Source organism: Rhinopithecus roxellana, chromosome 15 (genome assembly GCF_007565055.1).
Source record: "Rhinopithecus roxellana isolate Shanxi Qingling chromosome 15, ASM756505v1, whole genome shotgun sequence".
Classification (NCBI taxonomy): Eukaryota; Metazoa; Chordata; class Mammalia; order Primates; family Cercopithecidae; genus Rhinopithecus; species Rhinopithecus roxellana.
Genome location: NC_044563.1, coordinates 84,942,143 through 84,958,108, shown reverse-complemented (window position 1 = coordinate 84,958,108; position 15,966 = coordinate 84,942,143). Strand labels below are relative to the sequence as shown.

Below are 15,966 nucleotides of genomic sequence, written 5' to 3'. Positions count from 1 at the left end.
GGCATGCAGCTAAAACAATTAAGAGGAAACTTTATAGCACAAAGCACCTTCATTAAAGAGTTAGAAAGATTTCAAATTAACAATCTAACTTTCCATCTAGAAGAGTGAGAAAGAAAAGAATGAACCATTCCTCCAAGGTAGCGGAAGAAAATAAATAAGTAAAACTGGAGAAGAACTGAATAAAATTGAGGCACACAAACCCATGCAAAAGATTACTGAAGCTAACAGTTGGTTCTTCAAAAGAATAAACAAAACTGGGTTTTCAAATTTGTTGTTTCCTATGTTTATGTCTGTACGTTTGCAGAAGGACATAATTTAGTTTCTGTGCACTGGCTTTGTTTGTTTTCCAAGATTCTAGGCATACTGTCTGCTATGGTTCAAGGGCAAGCTTGCTGCTTCAGCATTCAGGCAGGGTGGCCCAGAGTCAGGAGGTGACCAGGCCTGGCAGCTGACTCTACGGGGTTGGACCTATAGCCTGGGTCCATGACAGTGAGCCTAGAGCCTGTATCTCTGGGGGCTATCCTGAATCCTCAATTCACAGGTCTTGATCTGATACTGCAGCGGGCCTTGAGCTAAAGTTAGCAGAATCTGGCCAGTTCATGGGCTCTGATCTGGCACTAGGGTCCACTGGGAGTGGACCTGGATCCTAAGTATACTGGAGCCCTGTCTAGACACTCTAGGTCCTCTGGAGCCTGGGTCAACAGTGACCCTCCTGGTGCTGGAGCCAGTGTTTAGTCTGGGTTTGCTAAGGCGAGTCCGGAGCCCAAGATCACAGGCACTGACCTTGGTGCTAGAATAGAAGCTGATTGTGCAGGTGCTATCCTAGAGCGTAGGTCCACAAGTACAGACCTGGGTCCTGAGGCCTCGGGGGCTGGCCTGGAACAAGGATACAGTGGCAGAGCTGGAGCTGGATGCAGTCCAGCAATGTGTTCTATTTGGACAGGCTTTGCATTCGGTGGGCTGGAGCAGGCCTGGATTCTGAGTCTGCTGGCTTGTGGACTCACAGGATCAAGCCTGGAGGGTAAGGCCATGGGGGACTGGCCTGGCACTGAACAGGCCTGGAGCCTGTGTTCTCAAATACCTACCTGGTGTTTGCAGCCAAGGGTGCTGAGCCTGCACTGTAGTGGGACTGAAGCCTGGAGCCAGAGGGGATGCTGTGGTGTTGGGTGGGCCTGTGTCATGTGTCTGCAGGAGCTAGGCTGAAGGATGTGTCTGCAGGTACCCATGATGACTAATACTGTGGAAGTCAGTGTGATGCTGCGGCAGACTTAAAGCCTGGGGCCACTGGGGAAAGCCTGAACCTAGGCCATGCTAGAAGGCTGATTCTGTGGGGGCTGACCTGGCACCAGGGCCAGTATGCACCCTGGGGTAAACCTGGCTCTGGGGCAGGATTATAGACTGAGTCCATTGGGCAGGACTTGAGCCTGAGGCTGCGGGATACTGTGTGGCATAGGGTTGGGCTTGGAGATTCGGTCCGTGGGTACTGGCCTGTATATGCAGGGACTGAACTGAAGGCTAGGTTCAGAATTGTCAGCCTGATAACTAGGGATACAGGGCTAGATCTGGTGCTGGTATGGGCCAGAAGCCTGTGGCCATCAGGGCCTGAGGTCAGCCTGGCTGTGGAGCCAATCTGGAGCCTGAGGCTATCGGACTGTCCTGAAACTGAGAATGGCCCTACCACTGAGGGCAACCTGCCATTTAGATGGCCCATAGACTGAGTCCACTGCACAGATCTGGAGCCTAGGGCTGTGAGATACAGCCTGGAGGCTTATCCGTAGGTACCAGTCTGGAGTCTGGTGCCTTCAGACCTGCCAGATGGGGTTTTACTAGATTGAGCCCTGTGTTAGGGCCTGAGGTAACTTTTGGTGCTGATTTTCCCCTCTTTCTCCTTGTGGGGGTTGCCTCTCACATGCTATGCTGCCTAGAGTTGTAAGAGGGGTGAAATGGAAAATGTAAAACTGTCCTTCCTACATTCTTCCATGAGTGTTTTTCTTATTTCTGTGCTATACCCAGATGCTGTAAGCTCCTACCCTATTTCTTAGTTCTGGTGAGGTGTTTTAGTTCTTGGATGGTGGTTTAAATTGTTTTTGTGGGGAGACAACTGCTAGAGACTCCTATGATACTATTTTGCTGACACCCATCTGCAGTTCCTTTCATTTCTATCTACAGCACACACACTTATGTCTCCTCTTTTATTCCTGATTTTGGTGATTTTGTTTTCTCTCCCCTTTTTTGTCCTTTCAGTTATATTTGGTCAATTTTATTAACTTTTACGAGGTTAAAAAGGCTTTTTGCTATATTGATTTTTATCTTTTTTTAAACTTTCTATATAGTTTCTGCTCTGATCTTTATTATTTCATCTTTTTCATTGAGTTTTTTGTTGTTGTTCCTTTCCTAATGTCCTAAGGTGAAATCTTAGATACTGTGAAATCTTTTTTTTCTGATATAGTGTTTATTCAGTGAATTGTTTTAACTGTATCTCATACATTTTAATTTTTGAGTTTTCATTCAGCTCAGTGTATTTTCTAATTTTCTTTGTGATTCTTTAGTTTTCTCTTGGGTTTTTCAGAAAAGTAGTGTTTAATTTTAAAGCATTTAAGAATTTTTTAAATGTTTCTTCTGCTGTGGATTTCAAATCCCATTCCTTGGTAATCAGATAACTTGTTGTATCATTTGTTAATGCATTAAAACTTACGGTATGGAACATTACATGAGCAGGAAAATGTTTTATATGCATTTGAAAAGAATATGTACTTTGCACTCATTTGGTGAAATAATCTAAAGATGTCCGTTAGGTCAAGCTAACTGATAGTGTTGTCTTCTATATCCTTTATGGTTTTTATACCAGCCTCTCAATTAATTACTGAGAGTAAATTATTGAAATCTTCACCAGTTGTTACTGAGTTGTCTGTTTTCCATTTTTTAATTCTTTATATATTGTTTTCAGTATTTTGAAGCTCTGTTGTTAAGTGAAGATACACTAATATTGTTATTTCCTCTTGACATATTGAACCTTTCTTTCATTATGAAATATTCCTGTTATTCTCACTTAGCAGTTCTTGCCTTACAGTATCTTTGGTCTAATATTAATATATCTACTTGAGTTGTCTTATGGTTAAAGCTTTCATAGTATATATATTTTATTTCTACTTTGGGTTTATTTATGCCTTTGAATCTAATATATGCTCTTCTGTAGTTAGTGACAACTGAATCTTCTTCTTTGCCCAGTCTGTCTGACGGTCTCTGACTTTCCATTTGGGTTTTCATTATAACATTTAATGCAATTATTGATACAGTTTTACTTAAATTTACCATTTTGCTATTTGTTTTCTATATTTCTGCTGTCTTTTTTGATGTTGTTATTTTCTATATCCTTAACTGGCTTCGTTTGTGTTAAATAAATATTCTCCAATGTATATTTTTAGTTTTTCTCTTTTTCAGCTGTATGACACTAGTATTCTTCCTAGTGGTTGCTTTAATGATTACAATATGCATCTTGTCCTATCACAGCCAGCTTCTGATTAATGGTAACTTAATTCCAGTAAAATACAGAAACTTTCCTTCAATATTGCTTCATTTTCTTCATCTTTGGTTATCATTTTGTCATATATCTCACATGCACATATGTTATAACCTACTAATATAGTATTGAGTTACTTTGTAATAAACTTAATGTCTTTTGAAGTTATTAAGAAAATACTTGGGGAAATAAACTATAGCTTCTTTTATCTTAACTCACATTTTATAGTATTACCATTTTGTTTAGGTTTTGAGTAAATCTTTGGAGGAAATTAATTTCAACTGAAGAAAATTTAAAAAATATTTTTGGGAAGAAATATTTATGGGAAGAAATATTTTGCAAGGGCTCACACCTGTAATCCCAGAAATTTGGGAGGCTGGGGCAGGTGGATCACCTGAGATCAGGAGTTCAAGATCAGCTGGCCAACATGCAGAAACCCCATCTCTACTAAAAATGCAAAAATTAGCTGGGCATAGTGGCACGTGCACGTAATCCCACCTACTTGAGAAACTGAGGCAGGAGAATCACTTGAACCTGGGAGGCAGAGGTTACAGTGAGTTGAGATGGTGCCACTGCAATCCAGCCTGGACAACAGAGCCAGACTCCGTCTCAAAAAAAAAAAAAAAAGAAAAAAAAGGAAAAAACATTTTTTCTTCCATCTTCCAGCAACAAATTCTCTCAGTCTTCATCTGAGAATATTTTTTCTTCATATTTGAAGAAAATTTTTGCTTTATATGGAGTTTGGAGTTGACAGTTTCTTTTAGTGCTTTCAATAAGTCAGTCTAGTCTTTTCTGTCATCTATTATTATTTAGATGAGAAGTCAGCTATTAACTATATTGAAAGTATACCTTATATAATGATTAATTTTTCTCTTGCTGCTTTAATTTTTTCTTTGCTTTGATTGTAGCCTTTGGAAGTTTTTCTATGATATATGGATCTCATTAGTTATTTAACCTGAGATTCATTGAACACAGATGAATATATTGATATAGATGAAATATTAATTTTTATAGAATTTAAACTATTTTTCCCCTATTATTCTTTTCTACTTGAAAATGTAGCAACATACATGTAATAGGTCTTAAAACAGGTTTTAGAAATCTTTTCCTCTCTTCTTTCCTTCTGGAAGACCTATTACATGTACATTGCTACATTGCTACATTGTGACATCTGACATGTCTTTGAGGCTACTTTTGTTGTTTAAGTCTTTTTTCTCCCTGTTCTTTAAATGAGAAAATTTGTATTGATGCAGCTTTTCAGGTTCAACGACCTTTTTGTGTGCTGTGGAGCACTTTCAGCAAATATTTCATTATTGTTATTTTACTTAAAATTTTCAGAATTTTTATTTCCTTATCATTTCTCTCTCTTGAGCGTATCTATTTTTTTGAGTCATTGTTTTTATATGTCAATCCTTTAAGCATAGTTCTCCTTAGTTTTTTAACCTATTTGCAATAGTTGCTTTGAAGTCTTTATCTTCTAGTTCCAACATCTGGTGTCACTTGAGGATATTTTCAATTTATTGTTTTGGGGTTGTGTGTGTGTGTGTGTGTGTGTGTGTGTGTGTGTGTTTAAATCCCCCTGAGCTGTGGTGTTCTATCTTGTTCCATCTTGTTTCTTTGTATGTGTATACATTTCTTTTGTAAATAAAAAATATATATATATATATATTTTAGACAGAGTCTCACTCTGTCGCCCATGCTAGTATGTAGTAGTGCGATCTTGACTCACTATAGCCTTGACCTCCTGAACTCAAGCAATCCCCTCACCTCAGTCCCCAGAGTAGCTGCGACCACAGCTCCACACTACCATGCTCACCTAATTTTTGTATTTTTTGTAGAGATGGGATTTCACCATGTTGCCCAGGCTGGTTTCAAGCCACTTGCCTCAGCCTCCCAAAGTCCTGGGATTACAGGAATGATCCACTGCAGCTGGTCAAAATGTACAGTTTTGTTACTTTGTAGTTTCTGAGACTTCCCATCCTCCAGTCTCTACCCAGCAAGAAGTGTTCCTGTATCTTCATTTAGTTACTTCCCTATGGTTGCTACTGTCTCTGCTGTGTTTAAAGAAAACTCAAATATAAATTTTAAGTTTGGCATCCTAGCTTTGCCCTGTATGTCCATGTATCTTTGGTTTGCCTCTAATCTCGAATAGAAGTTATATTCAATCCCCTCAAGGCAGTAAGGCTTCTGTCCTCTCCTGATGAATCTGTGCTTGGGTTAGTGAGATTGCCCAAATTAATTCAAAGTTAAGGCTGTTTTAAAATCTGCTACAATTTACTCACTGATACATTGTTTCACTTATCCTTTCCATATGTGTGTGTCTTTAGCATGGCCAGGGTTGCATATAACTTACTTCTAGTTAAGTTAATATATGTAATTCCTGTTGTTTCCAGCCACAGTGCATTAGTGCTTTTAAGATGGGCATCTGGGCTGGCACGGTGGCTCGTGCCTGTAATCCTAGCACTTTGGGAGGCAGAGTCGGGCGGATCACCAGGTCAGGAGATCGAGATCATCCTGGCTAACACGGTGAAACTTTGTCTCTACTAAAAAAATAAAAATAAAAAATTAGCTGGGCGTGGTGGCAGGAGCCTGTAGTCCCAGCTACTCGGGAGGCTGAGACAGGAGAATGGCGTGAACCTAGGAGGCAGAGTTTGCAGTGAGCCGAGATCGCGCCACTGCACTCCAGCCTGGGCGACAGAGTGAGACTCTGTCTCAAAAAAAAAAAAAAAAAAAAAAGATGGGCACCTAATCCAACGCAGACAAATGCCACACAAGCTTAAAAGTTTTTTATGTTAAAACTTAGAAGTTCTCCTTTCTCCTGGGGTTTGTATCAGGAGAGTTACATTTCCTTCATGTACAGAGAATAAACTCAATGTAGAGGAATAAGTAGAATTTGGAGAAGGACATTGCACATTTTTGTTTTTTGTTTTCAGATGGAGTCTCACTCTGTTGCCCAAGCTGGAGTGCAGTGGCATGATCTTGGATAACTGCAACCTCCGCCTCCTGGGTTCAAACAATTCTTGTGCTGCAGCCTCCCGAGTAGCTGGGATTATATAGGCATGCGTATTTTTTGAAGAGACAGGATTTCACCAGATTGGCCAGACTGGTCTTGATCTCCTGACCTCAAGTGATCTGCTCGCCTTAGCCTCCCAAAGTTCTGGGATCACAGGCGGGAGTCACTGTGCCCGGCCCATAGACCGGATCTTCATGACAAGGTTTGAGTTTCAAAATTCAGCTATGACTGAAGTTGTAATTGCCCTTCCCAAAATCCTTTTCACCATTTAATCCAGTTTTATTTGGTTTATGTTACATATAACATAAAAGTACTAATACAAAAAAGCAAAACTATTTGATTGTATGTGTAGATCCAGCTATTGGCTTTGTTCTTGAAAAAAAATCTATGTGGAAAAGTTATGTCTGGCATAAAGGAGACCAAAGACATTTCATTGGTACATATCTGTTAAAACAGAACAATATTTGTGATAAAGAGGAGTAGATGACCTAAAACCATTAAGAATGTAGCCTAGCTGGGTGCAGTGGCTCACGCCTGTAATCCCAGCACTTTGGGAGGCTGAGGCAGGCGGATTGTCTGAGGTTGGGAGTTCGGCACCAGCCCGACCAACATGGAGAAACCCCATCTCTACTAAGAATACAAAAATTAGCTGGACGTGGTGGCGCACACCTGTAATCCCAGCTACTCAGGAGGCTGAAGCAGGAGAATCGCTTGAACCCAGAGGGTAGAGGTTGCGGTGAGCCGAGATTGCACCATTGCACTTCAGCCTGGGAAACAAGAGTGAAACCCTGTCTCAAAAAAAAGAAAAGAAAAAATAGAATGTAAGCCAAACTGACCTGGTAGAGACTAGAGTTCAGAGTGAATGTAGTTTTTAAGACAATGACTGAGTAGACATTAGTAATATTATGGATAATGTGGTATAAGAGAGAAGACAGTATGGTTGGTGTTATATAATAAAAATTCTTAGTTGTTGATCCTTGTTGCTCCTTCACTACTGAATGCATTAAACTGCATTTAAGTGACAAACCTGGGTAAAAGTAGAGAATGGGAAATCAATTGCACATATGTGTGTCAAACTTAAGGAAGTAAATGAAGTCAGTTACAGTTCATGTCTAAAATGAAGAGAGCAACCTTAAGAAGTACGTAGGCCGGGTGCCGTGGCTCATGCCTATAATCTCAGCACTTTGGGAGGCCGAGGCAGGTGGATCACTTGAGGTCAGGAGTTCAAGACCAGCCTGACCAACATGGTGAAACCCCGTTTCTACTAAAAACACAAAAAATAGCCAAGCATTGTGGTGGGCGCCAGTAATCACAGCTACTCGGGAGGCTCAGGCAGGAGAATGGCTTGAACCCAGGAGGTGGAGGTTGCAGTGAGCTGAGATCAGGCCACTGCTCTCCAGCCTGGGCAACAAAGTGAGACTCCTTCAAAAAAAAAAAAAAAGAAAGAAAAAGAAGAAAGAAAGAAAAAAAGAAGGAAGGAAGGAAGGAAGGAGGGAGGGAGGGAGGGAGGGAGGGAGGGAGGGAAGGAAGGAAGGAAAGAAAAGAAAAGAAAATATCTATACTTGTTTCGTACACTTGTTTGCTTATAACCTCAGCAAAAGCCACATAAACATCTTGAGCACTATTACTCATTCATCTTTGATTCTTCAAAACGTGACATAATGCCTGCAGAATAAGTTTATATATAAGCTTTGTTGTTTATTTTTGTGATTTTGTTTTTGTTTAGTAATGGGGTCTTACTCTGCAACCCAGACTGGAGTGCAGTAGTGTGATCCTAGCTCAATGCAGCCTCAATCAAACTTCTGGGCTCAAGAAATTCTCCCACCTTGGCTTCCCAAGTAGTTGGGACTACAGGCTCATGCCACCATGCTTGGCTAATTTTTTTTTTATTTTTTGTAGAGATGGGGTCATGCCATGTTGCATAGGCTGTATATCTGTTTAATAAATCAATGAAGCGGCTGGGCACGGTGGCTCAAGCCTGTAATCCCAGCACTTTGGGAGACCGAGACAGGAGGATCACGAGGTCAGTTCGAGACCATCCTGGCTAACACGGTGAAACTCCGTCTCTACTAAAAAAATACAAAAAAACTAGCCGGGCGAGGTGGCGGGCGCCTGTAGTCCCAGCTACTCAGGAGGCTGAGGCAGGAGAATGGCGTTAAACCCGGGAGGCGGAGCTTGCAGTGAGCTGAGATCCGGCCACTGCACTCCAGCCTGGGAGACAGAGCGAGACTCTGTCTCAGAAAAAAAAAAATAATAAATCAAAGAAGCACTAATTATTTAAATCATTTCATGGAGAGCCATATACATTTGGAGAAAAACAAATTGGCAGTCACTTCTTTTCCTTCTAAACATGTCCCATCTGCAGAAACCAGAAACCTCTTCCACAAGGATGAAAGCTATTTCTGCATTTAAGGGAACTTGAAAACCTCACATGAGTCTTCTGGGATGATTGCCCTGAGTCTTATCTGTGCTTTTTTGTCTTTCACACTGTCACCATCTCCATTCTCAGCACATTAGGGACTGGGGGAAATGTGATGAAACTTTCTAAGTGAGGAGAGACTATTTATTTCTTAATTGATGTTTTCTCTCTTCTTCCCAGGGTGTGGATGGCATCATAAAAAGGTATGTGTGAGAGGACAGAGATGGTCCTTTTGTGCAGTGAGGAGACATTTATAGCCATTAGAATTGTCCTGGTTTTAATTAGAATAAAACATCTCCCAGGGCAGAAAAATTTTGATATTGTTTTATCATAAATTTCTGGTCACAAATGAGCATTTGAATGTTCTGTAACTATTAAGAATAGACCAGATTTGGCCAGGTGTGGTGACTCAAGCCTATAATCCCAGCACTTTGGGACACCAAGGCAGGCAGATCAGGAGTTTGAGACCAGCCTGGCCAACATGACAAAACCCCGTCTCTATCAAAAAAAAAAAAAAAAACAAAAATTAGGGGGGTGTGGTGGCACACGTCTGTAATCCCAGCTATTTGGGAGGCTGAGGCATGAGAATTGCTTGAATCTGGGAGGCAGAGGTTGCAGTGAGCCAAGACTGTGCCACTGCACTCCAGTCTGGGTGACAAAGTGAGAGTCTGTCTTAGAAAAATCAATAAAATTAAAGAAAAAAAAAAGGAATAGACCAGATTCTATGGCAGAAAATTTGGGTGGTGGAGACTCAGTGTGGGTCAGTAGTGGTTTCAGGGATAAGGTGTTGCAGTATCAGACCCCTGTGCCATCACCATTTTATTACCTACATCTAGTTCTGTTTCTGTATTTAATAGGTACTTGACTTATTTTGAAAGGGCCATATCTTCTTTTTCTGCCACATACCCCTAATTGTCCATTGGGACAATTCCCACATGTTTGTATTTTCCTCCTGGAAAAAGACCTGTTCCTTCTTCATTTATATTTAGATTTCCAAAATCAGATGTTTATTTGTGGAATAATATTTCAAAATAATATCCTGGATAATATGTGGTCATGGTACAAAGAATTGATCCATCTCAGTTGCATTCTTTAGAAGAGCATAAAAAGTTGCTATTCTTGTGTCTAAAATTGCATACCTCACACACTTATGTGGTGGTATCAAGTTCTTTCTAACCACATGAAATTCAGGCCAGTAATAGTTTGGTGCACATAATATCTCATTTGCCAAGTGTTTGTAATTTTTCCCAGAAATCTGAAACCTTAGCTGTTATCTGAGTACCTCCCTGCTGGGAATAGCTTTGAAGGTCTTAGGCCTCTCCAAACAGGACTCCTCTCTTGATATGTCTCAAATACCCAGGAGCCAGGTTCTCCAGGTTCTGCAACCTAACTTTCTAACCATCTCCCTGGGAACTCACATACATAGCGATGATGTGTCCACCCATTAAATGTTAGGGTTTCTTTTGTAAGGCACCAAAGTTTTGTTTTGTTTTGTTTTAAAATCCTTTTTTTTTTTTATAATGTTATATGAGTTTAAAAATGTAGACGGGGAGAGGTTAATTATTTCATTTTAGAAGGAAGACACTGTGCTTCCGAGAGGTTAAACTCTTCCCACGTTCTCACAGAAAGTAAGTGGGAAGGTAAACAGGAGAATATTTTGTTTACCTCCAGGGTCAAGAGTGTGCACTCTCCCTTCTCAGGATCCCCAAGAAGAGAGTTCAGTGCATCATTGGGCTGAAATGATAGGAAGTCAGGGGTGTTCCAGGGACACAAGGTCAGAGGTTTGGAATAATTTTTTTTTTTTTTTTTTTTTTTAAACTCTTAGGATTGAGAACATGACCTTGAAGAAGCCAAAAACTTTTCCCAAAAATCAAAGGAGAGTGTTTCGAGCTCCTGATCTGAAAGGAATGCTAGACATGTTTAGAGGTGAGGAGAGCTGGATCAACAACAGGGTTGTGGAATTCATGTGGTGTTAGGGTGCTAAATGGGGAAGAGGGTGCAGTTTCCAAATACGGATAGAGGGTATAGGGGAGGATAGATATTGTCTGCTGCTGATGGGATTATATTTAATGGGAAATGGCTAGGTGGCTGCTTCATCCCATCATTCAGCAATTTACTGCCCTAATAATATAGGGCATACTTTTCCAAATCTGGAGACAAAGTGAATTTCAGTGCTAACTCCTTTGCTTGTATTCAATATTACGCATTTTTATAATTTCAGAGCTAACAGATGTCCGACGCTACTGGGGTAAGGAGAAATCACATTATCATCAGCCACCCTGTGGCTTATCATTATTATTATCTTTATCTTTTAAAATTTTATGTTCTCTGTTAGGTCTCGTGTTTTAAGATTTATGATTCTCCTTCCAATACACACATAACTTACCCCTCCTTGTAACTTCTGAACAAGTTTCCTCGTTTTCTCTCAAGTCTTTATCAAGATTTCTCTCATATCACAAATAAAGTTACATTATATCCCTTAACTGACCTGTTAATTTTTCTACAGTTGATGTGACACTGGCTCCAAACAACATTTCACATGCTGTCATTGCTGAAGATAAGAGACAAGTGAGCTCTCCGAACCCACAGATAATGTATCAGGCACCAGGGACATTATTTCAGTCACTCAAGAATTTCATTTATTGTACTGGCGTCCTGGGCTCCCAAAGTATCACATCAGGGAAACATTACTGGGAGGTAGATGTGTCCAAGAAAAGTGCTTGGATCCTGGGGGTATGTGCTGGCTTCCAACCCGATGCAATGTATAATATTGAACAAAATGAAAATTATCAGCCTAAATATGGCTACTGGGTTATAGGGTTACAGAAAGGAGTTAAATATAGTGTTTTCCAGGATGGTTCCTCACATACTCCTTTTGCTCCTTTCATTGTGCCCCTCTCTGTTATTATTTGTCCTGATCGTGTTGGAGTTTTCGTAGACTATGAGGCTTGCACTGTCTCATTCTTCAATATCACAAACCATGGATTTCTCATCTATAAGTTTTCTCAGTGTTCTTTTTCTAAGCCTGTATTTCCATATTTAAATCCTAGAAAATGTACAGTCCCCATGACTCTGTGCTCACCAAGCTCTTGAACCTTCTTACACACTCAGACCCTTCTGTACAGCACCTCTTGTCCATGTGCATCTCATACACCTGAACTCAGTTGCATCATTTTAACCATCTTTTCCTTGCTGTCTCCCTTCTTTCTATTTGAATGTCCTGCACTCATCAGTAAAATGTAATAATTATCTTGTGCCATATTCTCCCCAATATTTTATTGACATTTGATAGCAATTTCTTTCATCATTTTCCATACTCCCAAGGAAAATTGACTTATACCTCATAAAATGAGACCACTATTTAGGTATTACTTCTGCCAAATATTTATCATCCAGTTGCCTCTGACACTGACTAAGAAGATGAGAAAAAGCTTTTCAACAGCCTTTCTATATCATCGTGTGATAGTTGTTCACCAATGAATGAGTCCTTAGTCCTGTGTCAGTTTACCCTTGATGCCCCATTTGTGAAAGAGTTAAAGAGAAAATATCATAAATGGTATACTCTAAGTGTAGAGGTTTTGTATCTAGAGGATCTGAGTTCAACTCCTGTCTCTCCATATACTAGCAGTGTAACTGTGAATAGCATACTTAAATGGCTGTGCTGCTTTTCTTTTCTTTCTTTCTTTTTTTTTTTTTTTTTGAGATGGAGTTTTGCTCTTGTTCCTCAGGCTGGAGTGAAATGGTGCGATCTAGGCTCACTGCAACCTCCACCTCCCAGATTCAAGCAATTCTCCTACTCAGCCTCCCAAGTTGCTGGGATTACAGGCACCCACCACCACCCCTGGCTAAATTTGTATTTTTACTAGAGACAGGGTTTCTCCATGTTGTATTGGTTAGGCTCGTCTAGAACTCCTGACCTCAGATGATCCACCCGCCTCGGCCTCCCAAAGTGCTGGGATTACAGGCATGAGCTACCGCACCCAGCCTGTGCTTATTTTCTTAAAATAATTTTTGTATTAAAAACTTCACATTAAATAAGTCCTAATGTTTTATTTCATAGTAGGGTGACTAGAGTCAACAATAACATTTTGCATATGTTTTGAAGTAGCTAGAAGAGAGGATTTTGAAAGTTCTCAACACAAAGAAATGACACATATTGATGGATATGCTAATTACCCTGGTTTGGTTATTACACAATATATACATGTTTCAAAACATCACACTATACCACATAAATATGTACATTTATTATTTGTCAATTAAAAGTAAAATAAAATAAAAAACCTTCATCTAATACTTTGGATCATTGTGAAAAAATAAATTCCTGAAGTATAAAGCATCTATCTAAGTGTCTTGATCTGATAAGTATTTGTTCTACAAATTACTGAAAAACATAAACTCTGTTAATGTCTCATGGCACAGGTTGTGCCTTCAGGGAAACTAGGATTGGGTTTACTAAATTCTCATTTTGTAGATCTCAGATACCACTGTCAAAATGACTTCAGTTCTGCCTTCTGTATATAATACACACATATATTTAGTATTTTATTGTAATTCTAGTGCTGCTACATATTAGTCGTTATCAAACAAACTGAATTATGTGGGAGTTTATTAATTGTAAAAAATAATTATAATAAAATTAGCTGATGTAGTTTTTAGAAAATTAAAGTTTTTTAAATACCTTCACTCATTTCTAGCACATAGTGGTAATCCATCATGGTATTGGGTTTTGTTCGTTTGTTTGTTTGGAGACAGGGTTTGTCTCTGTCACCCAAGCTGGAGTGCAATGGCACGATCTCGGCTCACTGCAACCTCCACCTTCAGGGTTCATCCTCCCACCTCAGCCTCCCAAGTAGCTGGGACTACAGGCACACACCACCACGCCCTGGTAATTTTTTGTATGTTCGGTAGAGACAGGGTTTCACTGTTGCCCAGGCTGGTCCTGAACCTCTGGGCTCAAGTGGTCTGCCCACTTTACCTCCCAGAGTGCTAGGATTACAGGTGTGAACCACCATGCTCAGCCTCATTATGGTGTCTATTAATTTTTGGTTCCCTTTCACTGTGACTGAAATCAATAATTTTTAACAATATGTAAGTTTATTTTCAAATTTATCTTTCTCACTTTGTTTTAAGAAATAATTAAATTAAAAATCACAGATTTTTCTTGTAGAAAGTTTTAAAATAAGTGTTTATAAGTGGGAAAAAAATATTTGTTTTTAGCTTCATAGCTGCCTAGTCTTAAATTAAGTATTTCTGAGTACTCTAATTTCATTGTAAATTTTTCCTGTTTGCCAAGTTGTAAAAATGTATTTTGCACAGTGATGCAGATAAAGTCAGAAGTGCATGTGGCATTTCTCAACAATGGTATCGATAAGTGAATTGTGAGCCCAGGTTAGCCTCACTCTTTTCATTAGGGTAAGAGGGCATGGTAATTTTCATAAATGACAAGAAAATACTTGTTCTCCTTGTTCAGTGAGGAGAATTATTTTTGCAGCAGATGTTTATGAAGGGCATGGTAGGATCCCTATGTCTATTGGCATTTTTATTTCCAACTGTTTCCCAAGTTTTGAGCTGAAGTGTTTTGTTTTGTTTTAATGGGCTGCCTCATCAAATAGTCTCTGCTCTTGACCCTGCTTGGTCACAGAAGTTTTAAGGTCTCTATCTTTATGGTAACTTTAGTCAGAGAAGGGATTCCAAGGTGAATATTTTCAGTAACTGTGTATGTGTGTGCACACGCCTCTACCTCAGCACCATCCAGGGAAACTGAGGAGGTTGATGCTGTAAATTTTCCTTTTGACCTCTGCCTTCCTGCCACCCAATGCTATGAAGATTGAGGCTTTCACTCACTGGGAACAGTCTGAACTACCTTGAATTGTTGACAAGTGACTCTCCAGGGACATTAATGCCTTTTCATTTCCTGAAAAGCCAAGTCCCACAGCTCAGGATGAAGTACCCAGTTACACAACAATAAAGACCTGAATTTGTATATACAACAGAAAAGATCTGCACACTGAAGGATTTTTTTTTAAACAGATGTTCCTGGCCCTAGTAATGAATCTCTCAGCTGAAAAGAATGTGAAGCTTATGAATTGCTCTGAGCTATACTCCGTCTTCTCAGTAAAAGACTGGAGAAGGCAACCTGTGCTCAAAAAGGCTAATGGACATCAACTGTGGATTTTCTCTGCCTATGTATCAGTTCTAGGATGTTCCTTCCCCATCACTTCTGAACCTCTGAGTAACAACTATGTCGTCTTCTGTTCTAAGACATCAGATCTATGCTGGGCCATTAATTAGGCATATCTGGTTGGGATTTTGGTACAATTTGGGGAGAAGCGAAAGAAAAGAAGAGTTTGTAAAAAAAAAAAAACAGGGATTGCTTGAAGACTGTTCTGCAGGACACTGAGTAAAGAATGGGACCAGGCCTCAAGCAGAAACCAGTGGGAGGACAAATACGAAGAAGCAGAAAGAATGAGAGTTCTTAGGGGCTAAAGAGAAGGTGTCCTGATGAAGAGCCAGCTCTAAGATTAAAAGAGAGAGAAAAGTAAAATAATGTTTATAGGATGTGTTGGAGGGATGGAATGGAATAAGGGTTGGGCAGAGGTATCAAGGAGAAACCGCTCCCGATGTTTAACGTGGGTTCTTTTCTATGTCCCAAGTGTCTCGGCTGGTTTGAGAAATAAAGGGAAAGAGCACAAGAGAGAGAAATTTAAAGCTGGGTGTCTGGGGGAGACATCACATGTCGGCAGGATCCATGATGTTCTCCGAGTGGTAAAACCAGCAAGTTTTTATTAGCGATTTACAAAAGGGGAGGGAATGCACGAATAGAGTGTGGGTCACAGAGATCACATACTTCACAAGGTAATACAATATCACAAAGCAAGTGGAGGCAGGGTGAGATCACAGGACCACCAGATGAGGCGAAGTTAAAATTGCTAATGAAGTTTTGGGCACGCATTGTCGTTGATAACATCTTATCAGGAAACAGGGTTTGAGAGCAGACAACCTGTCTGACCA

The 15,966-nt window shown here is 40.0% G+C and overlaps 1 protein-coding gene across 2 annotated transcripts in view; it reads left to right on the top strand.

The window, feature by feature from the left end:
* TRIM5 (tripartite motif containing 5) overlaps positions 1–13,291 on the top strand; it is a 28,006-nt gene extending 14,715 nt beyond the window's left edge. The window contains exons 5-8 of one of the 2 annotated variants that reach the window (XM_010364548.2): positions 9,133–9,155; positions 10,778–10,878; positions 11,174–11,200; positions 11,459–13,291. In XM_010364548.2, coding sequence (XP_010362850.2) covers positions 9,133–9,155; positions 10,778–10,878; positions 11,174–11,200; positions 11,459–12,045 — 738 coding nt within the window. In that variant the 3' untranslated portion in view covers positions 12,046–13,291. The remainder of the gene's footprint in view (positions 1–9,132; positions 9,156–10,777; positions 10,879–11,173; positions 11,201–11,458) is intronic. The other variant, XM_010364549.2, reaches the window with a different exon arrangement.
* Positions 13,292–15,966: the final 2,675 nt, after the last annotated feature.